Source organism: Rhizophagus irregularis, chromosome 10, assembly GCF_026210795.1.
Source record: "Rhizophagus irregularis chromosome 10, complete sequence".
NCBI lineage: Eukaryota > Fungi > Glomeromycota > Glomeromycetes > Glomerales > Glomeraceae > Rhizophagus > Rhizophagus irregularis.
This window is the reverse complement of record NC_089438.1, coordinates 1414196-1437830: the sequence shown is the minus strand read 5'-3', so window position 1 is coordinate 1437830 and position 23635 is coordinate 1414196. Positions and strand designations below refer to the sequence as shown.

Here is a 23635-nt window from a genome sequence, read left to right as displayed (position 1 = left end):
GTTTTCGACGCCAACCGTGTTAATAAAATTGGTGTATTCCATAATAAAAAAATATTTTAGTTAAAATGATGTGTAAAAAACAATTAAAACGTTGAAATCAAAAAGGGAGAATCGTAGATAAGTCCAAATATATGTTGAGGATTTAGGATCAACAATTAGCGTGTCGCGTTGAAGCTCGGGAGGAGGTTCAATGGGTTATAAGATTTGACGGTAAAAGTGTCATTTTTCACGGGTTCATCTAGTGTTTTATCAATTATGCCTTCGAAAATGGCACCGTCCGACATAGCAGTGTCGTCAGGGGCATCAGTGTCATCTTCTGTTGCCGGGACAAATTCACTATCTTCAGCTGAATTGTTGTAGTCTTTGTTATTTCTAAGGTTGTATTTGGATTTGGTGGATCTGTACGAAGTTTGATCATATGGTGTAATTTTTTTGGATATTTTACGAGGGCATTCTTGTGTGGATAAAATTTCTTTCTTACTAAGTAAACTAATGTTAGTGGTAAGACGTTCGAGGATTGAATCATATTTATCTAGTCTTGTATTCACATTCGTAAGTGATGTGTTCATTAGGCTAGCGTTGTGATGGATGTCAGCGATTGTTTTATCCGTTTTAACTTTATCTTCTTGTAAAGTTTTAATATTATTTAGGAGATTTTGTATTTGTTTCTCTAGCTCTATGATTCTTTTGTCTATTTCATCATTTGATGTGTGCTGATGCTGGTATTGAGGAGTAGATGTAGAGGGTTCGTCCCAGTTATTAATATCGTTCATATTGTGTGTTTTGTTGTATGGTTGTCTTGTTTGACGGGGGTATTGTGATTTATTAGGTAGTGATCTTATATTGTGGGTATCTGTTTGTGATGATGAACGTTTGTTGTTGGTTTGTGATGAGTTTGAGTTTTTATTAGCGTTAAGAGAAATCATGTGATTGTATCTGTTTTTGTGGTTCTCGTGGATAGTGATTTTTTCTTCTTTTCTATCAATAAATCTTTTGTTATATATTTTACGGTTATCACTTGTTGTTTTGAAGTTTATATCGTCACAGTTTTGAGAAATATGTAAAGGGGATCCACAAGTGTTGCAAGTTTTGGCTGATATATGCCCTGGAATGATATAGATGTTGTGGTTCTCGAATAGTGAAGACGCGCCTCCCGTAGCGTTATCAGGGTAATTTTCTGGTGAAACATATACGTAAGCGTTTTTCATAGTTGAATATCGAGTCGTTTGTGTGAACGTACAAGTACGTCCATATACATGTTTGATAAGTGGATTAAGATCCATAGCTGTTGTGTTGAGTGGTAGTCCAGTAATTTTAAAATATTTACTGGTGCGTTTTTGATACTCAGGGTCATTCTGATTGCCTGGTAGAATTCTTACTACGAAATTTTCTATTTCTAAGCTCCAATAGTTTTCTTTCATGAAATAATCGTAGGCGGATTGTTTATCGAAGCGTACGATTAGTTGTTTGTATGCCGGTTTGATGAAAATCGGGCGTCCACGATTGTTGCGGTTAGGTAATTTTCTTGGCAGTTTTTTGAGTTCTTTATGGTCTATAATATTGCTGTTGGTCTTGATAGCAAGGTGTTTAATAAGCATTGATGTGTCATAATTATAAGGTATATCCATAATTTTTATGACTGCTGCGTCCAAGTTAGCGAATTTTTGATCCAATAAGGTGTTGATAGCTTCATTGGTTAATTCGTATATTTTAACCTGTTTAAGGCTATCAGGGCTCTTTTCTATATATTGCTTAAGTGAGTCCCATGTTCTAAAATATATAGTAAAATATTTGTATGTGGAAGTTACGTTGGATTCAAATTTGAAGGCGTTACTGTCACGGATAAATGCCGTTTTTAGTAAGTTAATTATTTCGTTGTTTGAAAGATCAGATTTAAAACTATCTCTGGGAATAAATCCTTTGTGTGCTTTGTTAAGAGCTTGTGATGTTTGTGTAAAAATATCAGTTAGCACGATCATTGGAATCGCATTTGGTAAGTTTGATTGTGTGGCTGTTTGTGATTCCGGTGATTTTCCTTTATCTGGATTAGGTTCCGAAGGATCTTCCTCCATATTAGTCAAGTTTTCGTTGATTGGTGTTTGCGTGTGAGTATCATTTTTTGATAGGTCACGTGATGTGAGTTCAATTTCGCTGTGAGAGAGGTCGTGAGTTAAAGAAGTAGCTATAACTTCTTCCATAGGACAGTCCGTAGGTACTTTATCGATATTTGGTTCAGGAAGGTTATTAGGTTTACGGTTAGACATATTGTTAACTGTGTTTGGTGAAGAGTACGTATAGTATATATCTTCTTCGTTAGTTACCGAACGATAAGATTTTTCTATGTTTTTTAGGAATTTTTTTGAAAATTTTTTTCCAATATTAAAACTCATATGATAATGTTCCGAAGAGAACGTAGAGGCCAAAACTGGTGAAGAAAATGGTACTTGTCTATAAAGAAATGCGTTTTTTAACGAAAATTTCTTCTGTGAATTTTTGGTATTTTACGATCGTCGGAAAGAGTTTTTTTTCCAGGTAAGGAATGATATTTTTAGTGATATTTAGGAAATGATTTGTAAAATTGTCACGTGATCAAAGAATTTTCAATGTCAAGACCTAATCATTTAAAAATTACATCATAATTCTGGCTAAATTATCTATGTAATTTCATTGTTTTGAGGATAAAAATTATATCACGTGATAATATAAATTTGTAATTCTGGCCGGTATCATAAATTTGGCCTGAATTAAATCTAAATGACTCAAATGACAATGAATGACCTGGTCATTTGCTATTACTGGGTTAGAGTGAGTGGATTAGGATTAGATAATTGTCGGTGAAATGATTGTCAGTAAAATGAGCCAGGCCCGTCTTTTGCATCCAAAAGATCATATCGGATTTGATAACAAGCAGATGGTAATATTTCTCCTACAATTTTTTGAGAAAATCAAGGAAAATCAAAATAAAAATAGATGGTGCAAGATTAATAAACAAACTGAAACTCCCACCACTTACTAAAGATTACCTATTGGAGTGCTACCTGGGCTATAGTTCCTCTCATCCATTAAATCAAGGCCAATTTGTGATTATTGTAGTAATAACAATATTTTTATATGTACTGTACTCATCTGTAGACATGTACCATCAAGAATGTTTTATAAGGTTGGGATCTGTTTCAATGAGTATTTTTTCATGAATTAACAAGATCATTTAATGAGTACTTACAAATGGAATCTGACATTAAAAATGAATTTGATTTGCCATCTGATGATGATATTCCACTTGAACAAGCAGAAAGAATTGAATACAATAATAATAAAGATACATATGTTGTGAAACTTGTAGAATCAATTTCAGGTATTAAATAGTATATTACAATAAAGTAATTATGTACATAACTAACTTGAAATTGTCTTTGTTAGATTTTATTCAGAATACGAATATTTATTAAACAGGTAGCATAATTTAGTGAGCCAATAAAAATCGTAAAAATAATCAAATACAACTAAAATTGATTATCACGTGAAATCAGAAATTTTATTGGTAATCATTGTGTTACGTGATCTACGTGTCTAATGTCTAATTATTTGGTATATTTCAAGAGTCATGTAACCTTGTGAAATAATAATAAAAATAAAAATAACAATATTTCAGGAGTCAATATAGGTAGTGTTACATATAATGATGATACTCAAAAAAAAAAAAAGAAAATAGGAAGTGAATATATATACAGTATAATGATGTCGTCAAATTTTTTTAACGTTCGTCGTGCAGTTATACAAATTCCTTTTTTGCAAAAAATATTGGTATGCAATTATTAATTGATCTGTAATATCACACATATCATAAGGATAGGATGTATATAATATATAGTATATGTAAAATATAAATAGTAAATAATATATATGTGTAAATTTTTTGAAGTAGTGCAGGAAAAATTATGCAAAGAAAAAATATTAATTCGGTATTAATTTTAATGATAATGAATAATTTTAAGGATTTTATTTTATTAAAACATTATTATAACCTTTATTCTTACATTTAATTATTTTATTAATAACTTTTAATTTATGTAGTACGAAATTTTGTTTATATATGCGCCTCATTTCATAAATTTAAAGCAACCAATCTAAATAATTTTCACTCACTATTCAGGGTCCTGTTTGTGACGGAACAAAAACAGGGGACAACACAAATTTTACTAGGTAAAAAGTCATTCCGGGAAATTAATTAACTTTTTTAATTTTCTTTAATCCCTTTTAATCCTTTCACATTTTCAAAATATGTTACAAATTTACCCAAGTGTTGTATTACTTGTATATTTGAAACAGCAAAATGTGTAATATGCGTTTAATAGTATTAAGTTGACAAATTAGGCAATTTCATAGATTTTCAACATTGTTTCCAGTTTTAGAATATAAGAGTTATTTGTTACGTCAAAAAAATTCTTTTGTTTAAATGTTTCATGTATTAAATTATTATTTTTAGAAATGATTGTAGACGCACTCATGCCAACGTGTATACTTTGACTGCGATTATATTTTCGATTACAAAATAAAGGTAAAATACATTATGATAAAACGGATTGTTATTAGTAATGATACAGAAAAAAGACAAAAGTTCCGAGTTGCATACATTCAGTAAATGCGTTTCAATTTTTTTTATAACGACCCTATAAAAACGAAATGTGCTAAAAGTTCGTACTCATGTGTAATAAATGTCTAAAAAAGCACCATTTTGTTTAATTTTTGTTTTTTTGTAATAAGACATAAATCGGATAAAATGGTGCTTTTTTAGACATTTATTACACATGAGCACAGATATAAAACAAATTTAACACCTTTCGTTTTTATAGGGCGATGATTTTTTTTTAACAAAAAAAAAAGGTCAAATTATGCGTATAATTCATAAATTGTTTTTTTAATAGTAGGAGAAAATTTTATAAGTTCCCAGAGAATTCAGCAATAATAATTTTTTTTTTACAATTAACAAAAAAATGTCTAGGCTCTATTATAGACGTTCTTTTCTTGAAGTGGATCCGAAAGCCCTATTTTCGTGTGATATAACTTATGGGAAACTTTACGTTATAATGTGTCATCATAAATATTTCTATTTTTATGATATTCTACTTACGTACTTGATATTGGAAAATTATTTTTTTCATAAAATAAAGAAATTAAATTTTTAATTTACTATAAACGTTTTTAGGGTTTGTGGTATTTTAATTTGCATGATCGTCATTGTTTTAGAAACATCAAAGATACTTTGTAAATATAAAGCTCTAAATACAAAGTGCGTTTTACCATGAACAAGGGAATAATATTCCTTTGTATTTAAAATATAAATACGCGCTCATAAATCATATTAATTATTGACATTATAAAAAAGGTACTTCATAGTAGATATCTCCTTTTTTCTATAATAATTTTCATCCTTTCGTTATCTTAATATCCCCGTTATCTTAATATCCTCGTTATTTTAATATCCTCGTTATCTTAATAACTTTTATCTCTTCGTTATTTTAAATTTTCATCTCTTCATTGTCTTAATAATTTTCATCTCCTTGTTATCTTTTTTATCCATCAGCTGGTCTCTTGGTTTTAACTTACCCTAAAAATGAATTCACTAGTTGTTCTTTATAGAATACTTCGTAAATTTTATGGAGAATTGAAGCGTATAGAAAAGTTTTTCTTGTATACATTCATTATAGATATGGTCACATATAGTTTTCTGTTCGTTGGCTCCTTAATCTTAGCAGGAAATTTCGAAATTCATTTTATAATTATTCCATTAATATTTTTTCCTATAATATCAGGGATAATTATGGTAATATAATGTTTTATGCTGAAGATTGTTTAATGTAATATTTAATACGGTTATTAATTTATTTTATTATTTGTAGTTCTATGGTAGAACCGTTTATCATGGATTAGCATTCCTTGGTGTACATATGTTTCCTGTTGCTGGAGGAATAGCTAATTTTTATACTCAATATTTTAATTGTAGAGACCATACTGTCTCATGTTTTGCAGATTTAAAGTTTTATACAATAGGATCATCTTTTTTAATTGCACTTTCAATATTATTTCAATTACTACATACATTATATGTGTACTTAATATGGAAGAAAAAGTAAATGATAATCTCTTTTATGTAACTAAAAAAAAAAGAAAAAATATTAAATTAAATTCATTTTTTATTTCATTTTTTTTTAACTTAGAATATGGCCTCTAGTATATAGATTCAAAAATTCTAGACATGATGAGATTAAAGGTAAAATAATTCAAATCCTTCAGCGTATATATATTTGTTTAGTTTCTAAGTTTTTCTTTTTCTTTTTTGGCTTAGAAATGCATGCAATATATGAAGTCCAATTTCCATTGTTTCATGCGCAGATTATGATGATAGAATTATTGTTATTTGCTTATTTGGTAGGAATAAGTGGTATAAACCTGATCGCACTAACAAAAAGACGAATTAGTGTTAGAGACGTATTTATCAATTATCAAGTGCCACTCAACATAATATTTATTTATTATTCATACTTTATGCTCAAAGGTGTAAGTACATTATTTTTGCTCTTTAATATAATGTTATTATATTAAACAATTTTGTTTTATACATCAACATATTTAGGTGAGGGACGAGAAACATTATATGATGTGTATTGTATATGTAGGAAATATTATTCAAGTCATATTATTATATTTTGATATGGCTAGTTTCTGTAAACGAGTTAATGTATTGATAAAAGCAGATCATCCGTTACAGTGCTTTCAATATAATTTGCCTATGTGTGCATTTTTAATATACGGTAATAATAATTTCACATAATTTATATTGTTTTAAATTAGTAAATTAATATAAAAATTATACTAATAATTCATTTTTTAAAAAATATATTTATATAATAGCGTGTCTATGTTGGATTGTTTTGGCATTATCAACATGGAACACGATTAGGTGTCATAAAAATTTCGGTAGACATATGTCACATTACAGTATGTGAATTTTATTCTTCATTCTCATTATTCAATTTTTCCCTCATTACTAATAATTAATTAACTCTTTAAATAGTAACATACGAACCAACCCCTCCGGAATTTGAACCCGGAAGAAAGTTAGTAATAAGAGAATCAAGTGTGCCAAAGTATTCACACATCGTCTAATTTAAAAATGGATTTTAAGCAATTTTTTTTAGAGAAAATATATAATTATAATAGAAAACCAATTATTTTAATAAATAACGTAAAAATTTAATAAAAATAAATTTTCCTTCTAACGAATGAAACAACTGAAGTAGTAAGTTACGAAATAAAATAATTCAATATGTTTTAATTTAAAATTTCATGGCTCATTACGATTAGAACTCAATAAAATGATTCGCGATAACCAATTGAAACTTTCTTCTCGAGTCATAATCAATTTTATCATTATGAGATTATAAATTTCAACGATATTACAAATACCGAAATCTAAATTTAGTAACCGATATAGATGTTCGATTACAAGAATTTTCTACCGGATTATTCTTAATATTAAAATAACATATTTATAAATAATAAAATTGTTATTGTAGGTGTAAATCAAAACCATCGTACTTCACACATAATAATAAGATATAAATATACTAACAAAAAATGTACCATGTCTTAATCAAAAGCGTGCTTCATTGTCTATTATGACAAAAGAAGAAGCTTTGTCATAAAAAAGCTAATGGTTCATCAACTTAAAATACCGAACTTGCTAAATATTATTACTAATTATACTAACTCAAATATGGTTAGTGATATCTTAATTATTTGCCTTTAGTTTTGAGTAAAACAGGTAGAAATACTTAATTCCTCCTTTTCACCCCTAGCATAAGTCAACCAGCTAGGTTTCGATGATCAATGTAAAAAGAAACAAATGATACAACAAATATTTGGATGTCTCATTGAACGTGAAGATACAGTATAGTGCAGATAAATTTGGTAATACATTTAGGAAAGGAAATAATTTCTGAGCGACCATATGATAAATCGAGCAAGGTGTGGATTACCCATTTATTTCAGCTCATGCCTTCATAGAGAGGAATAACAACAGATTATATTGGTACTTAGGACCGGGATATGACACGACTCGCGGATACTTATTTAAAAAATTATAATATAGGGAGTAAGTTATTATTAATTTACCAAAACTTTAATAACGAAAAATTTTTTTATATGTTCGTTATATTAAAGATTTAGACACTCATATACAACCCAAACTTTGTAGAAAGCCGTTCCCGTATTATGAATTTTTATATTTATTTTTCTTTTTTTTTATTTTAACGGTAAGGGTATAGTACGTACTATTTTCTTAATTTCTTTATTTTAGACTTTTTTTTAGTGTCTTTTTTGGGACTATTCGGACTTTAGAAATGTAAGCTTTTCATACGTGGGTAGATTTCTTTTGCTTCTTTTTGTTTCTTTATCTTTTTTTTAAGAATAATTTGAAAAAATAAAAAAGATTTGATTGATTACAGCAGTATTTATAATGTTGATCGCTGCCATGATCATGAGCACCGTAAGTACTGCGGTCCTACGTGATCCTTTCGCGTGTGCTGTGGATCGATGATTATCTTTAGTTATTTGCACTTCCAAAGCTATTGACTTTTTCGATAAATATATATAGAATATTTAAAGAATACTTGATATTGTTACCAGTATTTTATCGATCGACGATAATATTGCCGGTACCATACCGATCTATTAAATAAAAAATACGGGTTATCACGGGATTGCCGATCTATGTTTTGTCAAATATGTCAAACATAGTAAATATAGTATACATATTTTATATACTGTAGTTCACATAGTATATATGTATTATATGTTAGATATAGTTAACATTAATTAGAGTAAAATGTAGTTCAATAGAGTTTTCTAATAAAAAAGGTTTTTATGGTTATAATATATAAACTGGTCGTTTGACGTACATTGTTTAAGTGTGTATATTTTGCATTTAACTAAAAGTGAATTTAGTTTTTTGTTTGTTTAATCCTTTATTCGTGTTGGGAGTATATGCCGACGTAAAGCGCTATACTACACGTCTGATTAGATTATTCATTAAGTAATTATACATATAGTTTATCTATCAATTATACACGCATATCTATATACCTTCTACTTACCCTTTTCCTTTTGTTTACGTTTGTAAACGTTAAAGAACTGGCTTAACAATATCAATTCATCCAATGTAGCGGGACAAACGGAAATCCTTATGTGACAGACAGTCAATTTTTCATAAAGTTTGTCCTCCGGACAATAATTACAATAAAATGGTATACTCATACTGAACTTTTAAAAAATATTTCCAACACGGAATCATAGTTAAAAATAATATTAAAATATTGAAATATTGTCTAAATGAAAAATCTAGTGTATATTATTGATACATGATTTAGGTACCTTGTTTCAGCCCCTAAAAGTCTAAAAATGTGCATAATGCACACCAAAAGTTTGAAATCTATGAAAAAGATATAAATAAGCAAAAAAATTTTCATATTGAAGAAAAGCAATTAAGATTCAATCAAAAAAAAAAAACTTTGATAGTTTTTCACATAATTTAAACTTTTAAAATTAAATTTCCTAATAAAATGAATCGGACTGAAGTTATCATTAATTTATCCATTCCATCTATCGCAACTGCCGAAGTCACTGAAAACCGGTTAAATCTGTTAAATCTAATTGTACAATAATGTAATAAAATAAAAGTTTTTACATATTATCATAGAATCTGATTGGAAATTAAAAACATTGTGTAAATTTTGTAAACTTCTTCAATAACCATTTTATTGATATGTCTATAGTTTACAACTTTTAAATCTTAATACATTGTGCCCAACTTTCATTAGTATTATTATAATTATTTATAATTATCAAATTACTTAATAATTCGAGTCGCTATTCATATTTTTTTTATCCTTTATTCCGTAATCTACCATTTTTATGTATTCCAATAATTACAAAATAAAATCACACTAACTTTGATAAGTTTGAAGTTAGAACCTTTGCCTTAAAAGTTGTAAACGAAAATTTATTCTTTGAAATAATCTTTTTTTTTAAAAACTATTGTAAAATAAAAAGATTTATTGTCTTAATGGCTAATTTTCTAATAGTTTCTAATAAGCGTATTTGTAGGCAATTTTTTTTTGTATACAGGTGTATCAGGAGTTCAGGATCCGGATGATGTCATATCCATAAATTTGATCATTTCTTTTACCTTGGACTTTAAGGGAATGTTTAAGATCGATTGTGACAAAATTTTTTTTTAAATTTACCCTAACTGAGATTCTGAGAAGTGATTTCATTGACGAAATTTTACGTAATACGTAAAACTTTTCTATATAAAGAGCACCTCACCTAGCTTGCAGTTTGTGGTCGCAAAAGAGTGAAAAAAAGCAAAAAAAAGTTTTGGAAATTACAAATACACAAGCAAAAGCAAAAATGAGTCCTGAATCAATTTACTAACTACTATGAATTATTTCAGGAACATTGTAATAAATCGTTTGCTATGGTCGTAATACAAACCCTGTAAAAAATTTTATCCGTGATTTCTGTAAAAACTCCGTGAATATGATACATTTACGGAAATAACATGGAATAAAAAAACACAGAATAAATTTTTTATAGAGAAAAGGATCTAAAGGTGCAATGATACCATAAAGGATACCACTTATCGTGGAAAAAATGATCAAAAAAAAGGGTTTGGTTATCTCAGGAACAATTTACAAATAATGTGATTTCTACTATAATTTAGAACGGTTAGAATTGCAAATTGCAAATTACTGTAAGGAACTTCATATTAAAATTTTGATGTACACTAAGTACGAAGGCTTATATGTGCGCCACGCACGCTGGTATTCAGGAGTCCTGTGACAAAACAAGGGTTAACACAAGTTTTACTAGGTAAAATAGCCCTTCGCTTACACTCCGGACAATTAATTAAACTTTTTTAATTTTCTTTAATCCCTTTTAAAGAAATGAAATCCTTTCGCATTTTCAAAACATGTTACAAATTCCTCTAAGTGGTGTGTGCTTGAAACAGCAAATGGAGGGAAAATGTGTAATATGCGTTTAATAGTATTAAGTTTACAAAATAGGCAATTTCATGGATTTTCATCATTGTTTCCAATTTTAGAACAGAGAAAGGAAATTATTATTTGTTATGATATGTCGAAAAAAAATCTTTGTTTAATGTTTCATATATTAAATTATGGAAATAATAATTTTTACGCAGGGGCGTTGCAACGCACCCCCCTTTTGGAAATTATTATATAGTAAATTTGCCAATCATTTGTGACACGTAATATCATAAATTTCGTTTTTTTTTTTGAATAAACGCGGTGCAAACCTTATGTACTTATTATAGAACCTTTAAAGTACACGGTCTATGCGTATTTTTGCCTGCTCTACAACTTTACCTATAAGACTAAAAAGGGTTTATAATACTAATTTTGACTTTTACATATAATATAATATAATATAGGAGGTGCGTTACGTATAAAATTTAAACCTTATTTTTCGATTACAAAATAAAGGTCAATATATTTAAAGTACTGTACATTATAGAAAAACGGATTGTTATTAATGATACAGGAAAAAACAAAGTTACGGGTAAGACAGTAAATGCGTTTCAATTTTTTTTGATAATGATAATTTTTTTAACAAAAGTACTGTGCGAATTTTTTTTTAATAAAGAGAACAACAAAGTGAAGAAAAAGGTCAAACTATGCGTATAATTCATAATTTGTTATTTTTTAATGGCACAGGAAAATTTTACAAAAGTTCCCAGATAATTCAACGAAAATTTTTTTTTTAAAAAAAATAAAAAATGTCTATCATAAAGACGTTCTTTTCTTGAAATTTGCAGGATGATCTAAAAGCTCTATTTCATGAGATAGAACTTATGGGGACTTTAGCGTTATAATATTATTGAAAATATTGATATTTTTATGTTATTCTACTACATACTTGATATTGGAAAACTATTTTTTTCATAAATAAAAAATTTATTATTTTTTTTTTTGCGCTAAGATTGTAAGTCAATTAAAAGTAAACAGTACAAAACCATTGATACAAATAATACAAACTAAAAAGAACTAATGGCTCCCCTATCTACCATAGTAAACTACTCAGACAGACGAACCCAACCTAATTTTTTATTTATTTAAAACAAAGATTTGTTAGCTGTCGATCATATTAAAATAGAAAAGTTTGATTCGAATTTATATGATGTATTATATAATGTAACATCTAAGCCCGTGATAAGTCACGTTGCCACCTGAGATATTGACAAAATAATACTTTATTAATAATATAAATAGATACAATAATATGCTTGGTTTAATAATGTTAAATAACAATTAAATATTTATCCTAAATTTTCAAATTGCGATAATTTTCCCATATTAGAACCCTTTCAATAATACCATTAAATTAATTAATATGACACTTTTTCATCATAAGAAAAAGGCAAAAAGAATCGAAATCCTCTATTCTAAAAGTAAATTATAATTATTACTTATTTTCAAAATTCTTAACCTCATTTCTTGAGGACGTCGGATTTCATTCCTTTTTAAAAGAATTTGGTACTTCATTTTCTTTCGTTCGTTAATCACAACCATCATTCCCTAGTATTTGTCATCATATCCAAAATGATCATAGTAATGATTACATAAATTCCTAATTATATATGTTCTTTATGATTTACCAACTAATCACTTGACCCAATTATCTTCTAGTTTAATGTCATCTCGGACGTTAATCCCTTAATCATCTGTTTCATAGTTTAATGTCATTGCGGACCAATTAAAATACAATTTTACACTAATTTTAAATATAATACTGCGCCTCATAATTAATAAATTTACTAGGTAAGTTACGGCATTACAATAATCAGCAAATCAATACCAAAGACGGGATCAGCATCTTAATGGAAATCACTCAAAAACTAATCTTATGTTAACGTTAACCTATCATGACATGTCATTTCAAGTCAATAACGTTAACGCGCCAGTCGCGCCGCATAAGGTCATAATACACTTTTATAGAATTTCTTTTACTAAAAAATTGTGGGATAAAAATTTTGGCAAATCATGTGAAAAACTGAATAATTTTTTTTGTCATGATCAACAATCGGATGATAAAATTTTAAATAAATGCTTTATCAAGTAAAAAACAATCTGTCTGTATTATTATTTAAATATATTCTGAACAAAAAATAAACAACAATCAGATAATTAAGCTTAAAATGATTAACAAGCAAAATAAACATCCTTTACCAAATAATAAAAAAAATTATGTTAATAGCTAGTTAAGAGTAATTTCTCATTTTTTTTATAGATATGTTAAATATAATAAAAAATTTTGCAAATAAAATGAAAGTTATGGTTTGGCTAGAAAAACCCCGGTGAGCGAAGCAAGCCAAATGAAATTGCATCGTCATAATAAATCACATGAATATTTAATACACAATCACATGATCTACCAGTAATTTTTCCACCAGTTAAAATTTAGAAATTCTTAAAAACTATTTATCATAATTATGATACTGTATGGTAGTATAAATCAACTTAATTAAAAAAAGTCAGAATCATTACAGTTCTAATAATACTATAATTATAGCTCCCTGTCATGTTTAACGTTAACTTGTTAACATTTTTACAAGTAACCATCACGTGCAGAACTATCACGTGCGTGACTGGGTTGGATGATCAAAACTCATATTCAAGTAAACATCATTTCTGTTCTTAAATAAAATTAGAGACTCTTGTATTAATTAGAAAATCGTTTTCATGATTCTGTGTATTTGTAATTGTACAATAAAATAGAAATTATGTGACTTAATTTTAGTGAACATGAGCAATATATATCTCACCCATATATTTGCAAATTAGAAAAAATGTTCATTTGTGTTGAACTTTATTATGATAAAATAAGAAAAATGCAAATAATTAATAGAGCTGAATATATTATTCATATACGAACATACGAACTATATATATATAAGTGAATGACAATCTTTCCTTTGCAATGAAGTGGACATTTTGAACATATCCTTCTTACAGGAGAAGGGCAATCAAGAAAACAATAGTGATGTTGATAGTGATTTTAAAATCAAATTGAAAATACTGGGATAAACCAAATAAATAAAGTAAATAGCATAAATCGTTCTAAAAACCTTATTTTAATAATTTTGAACTTCATTAAACTAAAGAGTTAAATTCTGTATTTTCTGTATTTTCATTATCTTGTCTGTTGATTTCTTTGTATTTTTTAAGGAGACTTTTACGTTTAGTTCTAACATCTTTAACTTTCTTAAGATAATAATCATCTAAATAATAATCTCGTAATAAAGTTTCCAAAATTTGAACCCTTTCCTCTAAAGAAGATCCCTCGGGTCTTTTATTAACTTTTTCAACTAATGGAATACCAGAGGATGAAACATATTTTCTTGCAAAATTTCTCTTTAAACTTTTTCTACAATACGAGCAAGAAAAAAGGTATTTTTGTGCCAAACCCCTTTTTAATATAAAAAGAAAAATTAATTAATATACAATATGTAAAAAATAATTTCTTAATTATTATATATATTACTTACCATGGTTCATGCTTTTGCATTCCAAAAAATAAACAAAAAATTCCTATAAAATTCACATTAATTTTATTAAACTGTATATGTATAATTTTTTTAAAACATGATTTGTATCTTACCAACTATAGCACCGTAGAAACCTCCAAGATTAGATATTAAATCTGTATCTAATAAAATTAAAAATATTAATTTGACTGAATTTACATTAATAAACATAAGAAAATATACTTACAACCAAATATTTTTGTTGATTCAAATCTAGCAATTCTCGAATATGAAAGTTCGATTGGTAAAACTTTAAGTCGAACTTCATTGGATTCTAATTGTATGGGTAGTTGTTCTAATTGTAGATTTAATTCCAATTTATATTTTAAACTTCCAAAAGTATCTTCATTGTTAATAATAATCGGTTTGTAAGATATAATATAAGCACTTCCTAGGTAAAGTGAAAAATGAGTTATTGTTTCTATTATCCCTATATTGTCATTATCATCATTTTTAATACTGTTAATAATATTATATTTATCAGTATTGAAAATTAGATCAGGTTTGTAAGGAAGTAAATATTGAAATGATTCAAAATTTAAAGACAATATATTATTAGGAATAGTATGAGGGTTACAATAAGGATCACTAAAATTGTGAAATATGGTTTCACTAATATTATTATTGATATTAGTAGTAATATTTAGCCAAGAATAAGAATATCCAATATCAAACAAGCTAACATTCTGATGGTTTATTGTATCGTTAGATAACGTCAGTTCTCCATAAAATTCAGGGAGCACATTAAATTTAACGTTATTAATCTCGTTGGAAATTTCGGTACATATACTCATGTTAAGTATATATCCTGTTTTTTGAAAATATGTGTGTTTATTTTATTTATTGTTAATTTCGATTCTTTATAAAATTTTTTCCTACCAGTAGAATATTCAAGCTTTATAGTAATAAAGGCTTCTTTATCAAGTCTTAGATATTGATTGACTGAATAATATATGATTATCCCGGTGAGAGTAATAGCAAAAAAACCTCGAAAAAATCTAAACCAAACCGGTTCAGTTGATCGATAATTATATATTGCGCTTAAAAACATTTTTATTGTAGAAATAAAGTTTTATTTTTTTGCAAAAGAGGTTTTATTATGATCCAAGCCTAACATATGGACCGATTTGACTGCATCATACCAATAGTAACCAATTCCCATTTACTATGAAATTATCACATGCAATGCGTCAAATCAGCCCATACGATATTTTTTGGAATCTACCTGTTTCTTTCTATAATTGGGAAACAAGGTCTAGTAAAGTTGCTGCCCAAACAACACTAAAATCTATAAACAGATTTAACCAGTTTCTTTTCTTTGCGCAACATCGAAATTTGACGACTTTACTTTTTTTATATTTTCAATTAAAGTCTATAATTGGTATCGTGTGGGGTCCGGGACAATCACCTACGCCGATCAATTATTCATTAGATGAGTTGATCTACAGTACATGTATAGTTAGTTCACTGAATGATTTATTATAAAATTACACTGTCTATTTGAAGTTTTTTTTTTTTTTTAAAAAAAAATGGATTTCGATTCGAACGATGAAAAAAAGCATAAGCGAAATAAACGAAATCGTTACTTTAATATTATATTCCTAGGAATATTTCTTACTGAAATTATAATTTACATTATAGGCATAGTTATATTACCAATAAGATCAGACTGTTTGATTATACTTGTCTCTGTAATCTTTATATCAGGAATTTATACCGTAAGTTACTTTCTTTTACTAACTTATTTTACTTTTATATTTAATATACTAAAAAATTTTCTATTTCGTTTATAAAATAGTTTTTTAAAAAAACTTTACTTTATTTATCAGCTTTTTGTGTGGTAAATGTGATACAATGTATTATTTTAATTGATTTTGCGAGTCTTTATCGTTACACGATCATACTCCGTAAGAGCGAAATCAATAATGCCTTGGTAGATAATAATTATTACGATATTCTTTTATTGTCAAGTACTATAATTTATATTTCTTCATTATCATTATCATCAATTTACGTTAATTCTCTAATAACATTATTAAAAAAAAAAAATTTCATGTAAAGTTACAAAACTTCACGTTATTAAAAAGTTTTACGAAGATAACGGATTAAAAAATGAGTTTGATGAGAAGAAATACAGAACAACATTTATTATTCCAAATATTATTGCTATTGTTTTAATAATAGTTTTTGTTATTCTATATATTATATTAATTTTTATGACGTGGAAAAATGAGTAGGTTGAAATTCATCTTTTTAATAAATTTTTTAAGCAATTTTTTTTTAATGATTATTAAATTTAGATACTGGGATTTTATTTCACGTACCAAAATCTTCATACCAAATGATAAGATAAAAAGTAGGTATTATTTGTTATAAAAATTGTTTATTAGTACTAATTCTTAATCCATTTTTTTTTCATATATATTAACATTTCTTAATATTAGAATCTTATATTATATACAAATTTTATAATTTCTTATTGTATATAATATTACATTTTATTATCGTATTTCATCTAATTAGTATTAGTAGTATTTACTATGATCCTTATCTAGTGAGTGTGTTTGGTGGTAACTATATTCATTATTTAAGTCCTATTAGGTTAAGTATTATAGTAATAAATTTTTTGTCATTATATACTTTATTGTTAAGCTTAAAAATTGTAAGTATATTTATTTATTTATTTAAAAGCTATTTATATAAAAATTTATTAATTTTTAATGAATTTAGATCAGAAAAGAATTGAAGTTTAGTATTTTTTTAATTTATGGTGCCCTTATTGTACAATGTCTTCATTTTTATTTTTGGCTAAAGCTTCGAAGCAGTTTTGCGCCTGCGTTTCCGATAAGCAGTAAGTTATTATTTTATTAAATTTTAATTTAAAGAATCCATTGTAATTTAACAATTTTTAAATTATTTATTGTTTAATACAGGATTCTTAGGATTGATTTTTATAGGATTGACGTTCATAAATATGATTTTATGTCATCGAAATTTTGGTAAAAATCATATACTTCTCTGTAAGTACAGTATTATTGTTACATTTTTTTCTATTTCATTTATTTTTGAATTTCAATAATTATCACTTAATGTTCATTTAATTTTTTAGTGAAGTTTAATCCTAACTTGAATAACTTGGAATATGAATACTCAAATGATCTGGATGACGACGACGATGATGACGAGGAAGAAGAAGAAAAGGATGAAAAAATTTCTGAGAAATTAAATCGATATTGGAAATTTATTAAAAAAACTTCTATTTTATTAGTAGAATATATCAAGAATGTTAAATTTATGAATTAATTGATTATTTATTTATTTGTTTATTTTTTATTTTTTTATTTTTTTTATTTTTGTTTTATTTTATCATAAAAGAGAGATATAATATTAGAGACAACCTTTTTTAAAATTCATGACATTTTAAATTAAAATCTTATGAATTTATCCAAAATATGTATAATTTCTTTATAATTAAAGCACGACAGACTTTATTATAAACAGAATCAACAATCATAATAATATTTACGATATGGCAATTGTCACATCATCTTTTTATCAAATCATATTAACAGGCAAAATTATGTATTGATGCGTATATGTGTACGGCACATATCTTGAACTTAAAAGTTTATATATTTTAAATTAATCTTTTTTAATACCATATAAGATATCTAAAAAAGGCTTAGGCGCTTAGCCATTTAAGTCACAAAGACAATTAACGATTTTTATCCCAGAACTTTCCTATGAGAATCCTTCTTTAAAGAAATCTATATTCTTGAATCATAAAGTCGTTTCATGAAAGATTAGCTCGAATGAATGATTATTATTATCCCATCGGTACTATGTATACACCGATGGATTTTTTTGCAAATTATTCCACCGGTATAGAAAAAGTATAAAAAAGTATAAAATCCATTGGTGTATACGCCATACACAATGAGATAAACCTGTTATTCCATGGGTATCTAGTAAATACTCCATATACACCGATGCTCCCCTCCCTTCGGGGGGCCCCAAGGCATCGGTGAATATTTCAGTTATTCATTGATACCCATGGAATAACAAGTATTTATTGCCGAACAATGAACAAGTTAATCGATTGAAGTGTACATTAAACATAATAAATTATTTTACATTTAAAGAATCAAATTCTTTAATTAAGTAAATCTTCACTAATCTGTTGTATTGATACTATTATCATAATAACTAACTATATTTTCTCGACACGTGATAACATCCAATTAAATTATTATAATCTTATAACGAATTTGAGGTGAAAACTTGAAGGGCTCGCTGTATTGAGGGCTGATTGTATTATTCAAACTATAAAAACTATAATAGCATTAAGTTTTGTATTTTCTGTATTTTTTTTGTCTTGCCTGTTACTTTCATCATATTTTTTAACGAGTTTTTTATGTTTAGTTTTAACATCTTTAACTTTCTTCAAATAATAACTTAAATGATAATCTCGTAATAAAGTTTCCAAAATTTGAACCCTTCCAGATTCTTCAGATCTTTTGTTAACTTTTTCAATTAATGGAACACCAGCAGATGAAACATATTTTTTCTTGCAAAATGTCTTTTTAAACTTTTTCTACAATTTATGCAAGAAAAATTATATTTTTGTGCTAAACCCCTTTTAATATAAAGATTAAAAAAAATACATATTCATCACGTTTTTGCATTCTAAAAATAAAGAAATTTGTGAAATTTATTAATCTCCAATTATTTATATATTCTTGTTGTTCTAAATTTAGCAAATCTCGCAAACTATACAATGTAATAGTCATGGCACATGCCATCGTCTTGAAAATATATGTGAAAAAAACTTTAAGACGAACTTCATTGGATTGAGTAGTTGTTCTACTAGTTTTGGTTTTAATTCCAATTTATATTCTAAACTTCCATAATTATCTTCATATGATCGGTTCTTCACATATAATTATTGAAAATTAATTTAGGCTTGCCGTCACGACAGTAAATTATTAGGAATAGTATGAGAGTTACAAAAAAGATCACTAAAATTATGAAATAATGTTTTCACTCATATTATTATTGAGATTAGTAGTGATATTCGGCCAAGCACAAAACAATTCATCTGTTACATATCCTCCATAAAAATAAGACAAACTGACAATTTGACGATATATTGTATCATTGTTTATTGTAAAATGAACAATACTTTTGTTATTAAATTTAACATAGAATAAGAGGATAGTTAGTTAGGATTTACATAATTACACTCAATGAAGCGAGCATTAGGTTTCTTCTTTGTAACTTTACCCGTATATTTGTTTACATTATAGCAAAGCAAAAAAAAAAAATTGTTTTTTGTTATCATGATTTCTATGCGCGTTAATTGTCCGGAGCGTTAGCGAAGTTAGCGAAGGACATTCTACTGTACTGCATTAGACGATTTTGTGGTAACCCATGCAATTTTCCTTCCTTCCATCCGCTGACGTCACCTTACATTTTAGCCCTTGCTTTTTCCTTTTTTGATTATACCTTGTAACTGATGATTTTGTAATTGCTTATTGTCCGAAGTATGAGGACATTCTACTTCTACGCATTTCAAATGCAATGTCGTTCTGTACTATAGCCTGGTCGACGAATAAAATTTCGTGTTACATATATACAAATTTAGCTGTTATATTGATATTGATTTTGCATAGCTAAAAAATAATATACAAACGCGTAACTCCGTGATATCAACAAAACTTTAATAAATAAATGAGTAAAACTTTAAGCAGAAAGGGTTAAACTTTTACTTATTTTGATAGAAGAAGTACTGTTGAAAATTATATTAAGGGTGAAAACTGATTATATTGTGGCTTAGAACAAAAGTTTTTAGTGAGATATCTTAGACGAATATTACAAGAATTTTTAATATGATCAGAAATTTGATCAAACTGAATCATTTTTATGTCTTCAAATAAAGTTACCGAAATAATCTTCCTTGGAACAGGTATCTAAGCTACATTTTCATAGTCTATATTAATTATGACTGCATTGTTAGAATATCAATAGATTAAGTGTTTAGGAGCATCTTCGGGAGTATGCACACTAACTGTTACAATTTTTTTTTTAATATTACAATTATTGATGATCATGTAATTATAATGCTTCGGACACTCCAACAGTTCCCGTTTCCTAGTTTTATTTACCTACCTGTGCTATTTTTCGTAATCAATTTTTTTTGTCTGTTATGTTTTAATAAAAAAAGATACTGAGTAAATAAACGCGATGGGCTTTAACGTTTTCCGTTTTCCTAGTTATAAATAGATTATTCAAATATTTGGATAAATTCATAAGGGTTTAATTCAATTTCAGTAAAAGATTTTCTCCAATATTATATCTTAGCACTTATCTTAACGATAAAATAAATAAAAACTATAAAATGGTATAAGAAAAATTACTTTATATAAATTAGTAAATATCAAGATTATTCCTGTCCCCCATTTAACTAATAAAATAAAGATATCACAAAAAAATTTTTTTAATGAATTTCCAATATCGCTTTAATAATTTTCATTGGTTGATCGATATAAAGAATTAGAAAAAGATAATGATATTATATACTATTATCGTGCTCCATAAATTAAATATAATTGCCGATAATTTTGTTATTTTTAAAAAATCAAAAATAAGCTATAATTAACGTTAAGCTATAATTAAGCTAAAGTCAATGGGCACGATAATATCGTATATCGTTATTGTGCTTTGCGTTGATAAATATACTATTATTAACCAATTCTAGCATTCTGATTGGACAGATTTGATCACTACGTGACCAAATCTTTACAATCATCTGCTATAATTGGTTAATAATCGTGATATTAATCGTTGATAACTTATAAATATTGATAACCATGTACACACATACACGTGTTTTTTCGTTTAATATACTCGAATAACCAAAATTACAAACATATCCGCAAATAAAAAGCTTATACACGTAATTTTTCACTCATACTGACGTCTTATTATACAAATTTTCGTTCGTTAACTATTAAAATGAATCTGCTTCCCGAGGCAACGTTAATAAATATCACGTGACGTAGATGCCTTCAAGCTTTAAGTTATTCTGGTAAGGTGAAATTTACATTGATTTTTTGTGATCACGTCTTATATTAACTTGCATGTACAGAATTCTAAACAAATCTTCTAAAATTACGCTGGATTGATTATACAATTTTACACGTACTCGTGTGTTTGAGAATGTGTCAGAGTGACAAGTTTACTTTTATGTTAGAGGTGTGGATTACTACGCTCACTCGCTCTGCTCGCTCACTCGCTTGCTCCTATGGTCATTCACAAAAAGGTAATCTACTCGCTAACTGGAGTGTAAAGATTTCTAACTATATCAGAAGGGCGGCTAGCCGTTACTAATGCTACTAAAAAAGCAGTCTTAACCATCAGTTGTCGAAAAGACATAGAATCGTTATCACCCAAACTTAAAATATATTCGAGTGACGATGAGATATCCAAATTATCATTTTGCTTAACCGTAGGCGTTACTTTTCAAAGCTGCTACCACTTTATAATTGACGCTCGTTATAAGATAGTTTTTTTTTATCATAATTTCTGTATTGAACTTTTTTTAAGCTTTGCTATATTTAAAATATCAATATATAGTTTACATAATGTTCAATTAATTAATATATATTAAACTGATAAAACTTTTTTTTAAAAAATAAAAAAAAAATAATATTAAATGATGGACTCTAATAACTTTATAATTTTTTTTTTTAAAAAAAAAATGTATATAATTTTATATTTTAGATACATTTATAGTGGGAGTCTTTCTTATGAAAGAATATGATACTTCAGATAATTAAAATCCAGAGAACTTAATCTTCAGGAATTAATCATAATGACTACAATCAACTTTTGATCAAAAACAAATGGAACAAAATTTCATTTTCATTTATCAAACAGGTTTTGATTTTTTTTTCATGGGAACTTCAAAATAGTGTACTGATTTAATAAGGATTTTAAATCACCAAATTTCTTTTCCAACTTCGTAAAACTTATAATTTCAATTATTCAAATGATAATCTTCAAATGAGTGAAGTCGAGGTTTGAGAACATATAATTAAATGGGACTTTACTCAAAATCCAGAATTATTCATCTGAACAACAAGTTATTCAAAGAAATAAATTCTATTACCTTATTAAATTTTACGATTTAACCTCTATACATTTCCGTATAATATTTTTTTAAAGTACCGTATAGCACTGCCTAAAATACCCCGGGTATATATCAATTTCACCAACTTAAAAATTGAATTATACCCGGGGGTATCTTGTATGGAATATGGAAAAATTGGCCAGAATTAGCCGAATTCTTACTAGAATTAAGATTTTTTAACCACATATCATACCCGGGTATATTATAGTGGGGTACGCAGATAGGGGGGTCTCTTAGGCAGTGCTATACGGTATTACCCCTTGTGATAAATCAAAACATCGTATAACTAAGAACTGTTGATTCCAAAATTATTAATCTCAAAATGGATTGACAGACAGAAATGTTAACTTCTTCTTATGATTTCAAATTATTATTTGCGGGTCTCGTAATGAATTTTCAAGCGATAAATTTCATGAAATTTGGGATAATCAATATCGTTATTAAAGTAAAAGATAGTAGCGAAATTCTCAGGGGATATAATCGATATCTGATGGTAGTTAAATTTATATTCTCTTTTTAATAACGATGATAGAATTGAGAGTTATATTTTAAGTCCTATAATGAATGAATATTATGCTACATTTAATGGGATTTTTAACGGTCCATTATTTCGTACAATGATTTTACTATATTGAGGACGACCCTTACTATTAATTTTGTAGTTATTATTGTAGTAAAAAAAAAATTTCTATGAAAAATCGATAGAACAACTGAAAATAAATTTATTGTGAAAGAAGTGAAGTATTTCAAATTGTATAAGATAAAATTTTTTATTATTA

The 23635-nt window shown here is 27.1% G+C and overlaps 5 protein-coding genes across 5 annotated transcripts; 2 read left to right on the top strand and 3 right to left on the bottom strand.

Annotated features, from left to right (window-relative positions):
- Window positions 1–155: 155 nt before the first annotated feature.
- On the bottom strand, window positions 156–2264 carry OCT59_001809 (uncharacterized protein; the record flags this gene model as incomplete). Its single annotated transcript, XM_066144096.1, has 1 exon — window positions 156–2264. The coding sequence occupies one exon, from the start codon at window positions 2262–2264 to the stop codon at window positions 156–158; it is 2109 nt and encodes a 702-aa protein (XP_065995295.1).
- Window positions 2265–5614: 3350 nt separating this feature from the next.
- On the top strand, window positions 5615–7167 carry OCT59_001808 (uncharacterized protein; the record flags this gene model as incomplete). The annotated part of the gene is made up of 7 exons (XM_066144095.1): window positions 5615–5824; window positions 5901–6130; window positions 6219–6271; window positions 6347–6558; window positions 6635–6812; window positions 6913–6999; window positions 7076–7167. 7 exons carry the CDS (start codon window positions 5615–5617, stop codon window positions 7165–7167), a joined length of 1062 nt encoding a protein of 353 aa, XP_065995294.1.
- Window positions 7168–14002: 6835 nt separating this feature from the next.
- On the bottom strand, window positions 14003–15716 carry OCT59_001807 (uncharacterized protein; the record flags this gene model as incomplete). The annotated part of the gene is made up of 5 exons (XM_025320034.2): window positions 14003–14547; window positions 14627–14669; window positions 14740–14787; window positions 14853–15473; window positions 15545–15716. 5 exons carry the CDS (start codon window positions 15714–15716, stop codon window positions 14232–14234), a joined length of 1200 nt encoding a protein of 399 aa, XP_025172280.2. The 3' UTR covers window positions 14003–14231.
- Window positions 15717–16194: 478 nt separating this feature from the next.
- On the top strand, window positions 16195–17968 carry OCT59_001806 (uncharacterized protein; the record flags this gene model as incomplete). Its single annotated transcript, XM_066144094.1, has 8 exons — window positions 16195–16383; window positions 16464–16635; window positions 16727–16898; window positions 16966–17021; window positions 17110–17327; window positions 17396–17516; window positions 17599–17685; window positions 17775–17968. The coding sequence occupies 8 exons, from the start codon at window positions 16195–16197 to the stop codon at window positions 17966–17968; spliced, it is 1209 nt and encodes a 402-aa protein (XP_065995293.1).
- Window positions 17969–18983: 1015 nt separating this feature from the next.
- OCT59_001805 (uncharacterized protein) lies at window positions 18984–19467 on the bottom strand (the record flags this gene model as incomplete). The annotated part of the gene is made up of 2 exons (XM_066144093.1): window positions 18984–19259; window positions 19330–19467. 2 exons carry the CDS (start codon window positions 19465–19467, stop codon window positions 18984–18986), a joined length of 414 nt encoding a protein of 137 aa, XP_065995292.1.
- Between the last annotated feature and the right edge of the window lie 4168 nt (window positions 19468–23635).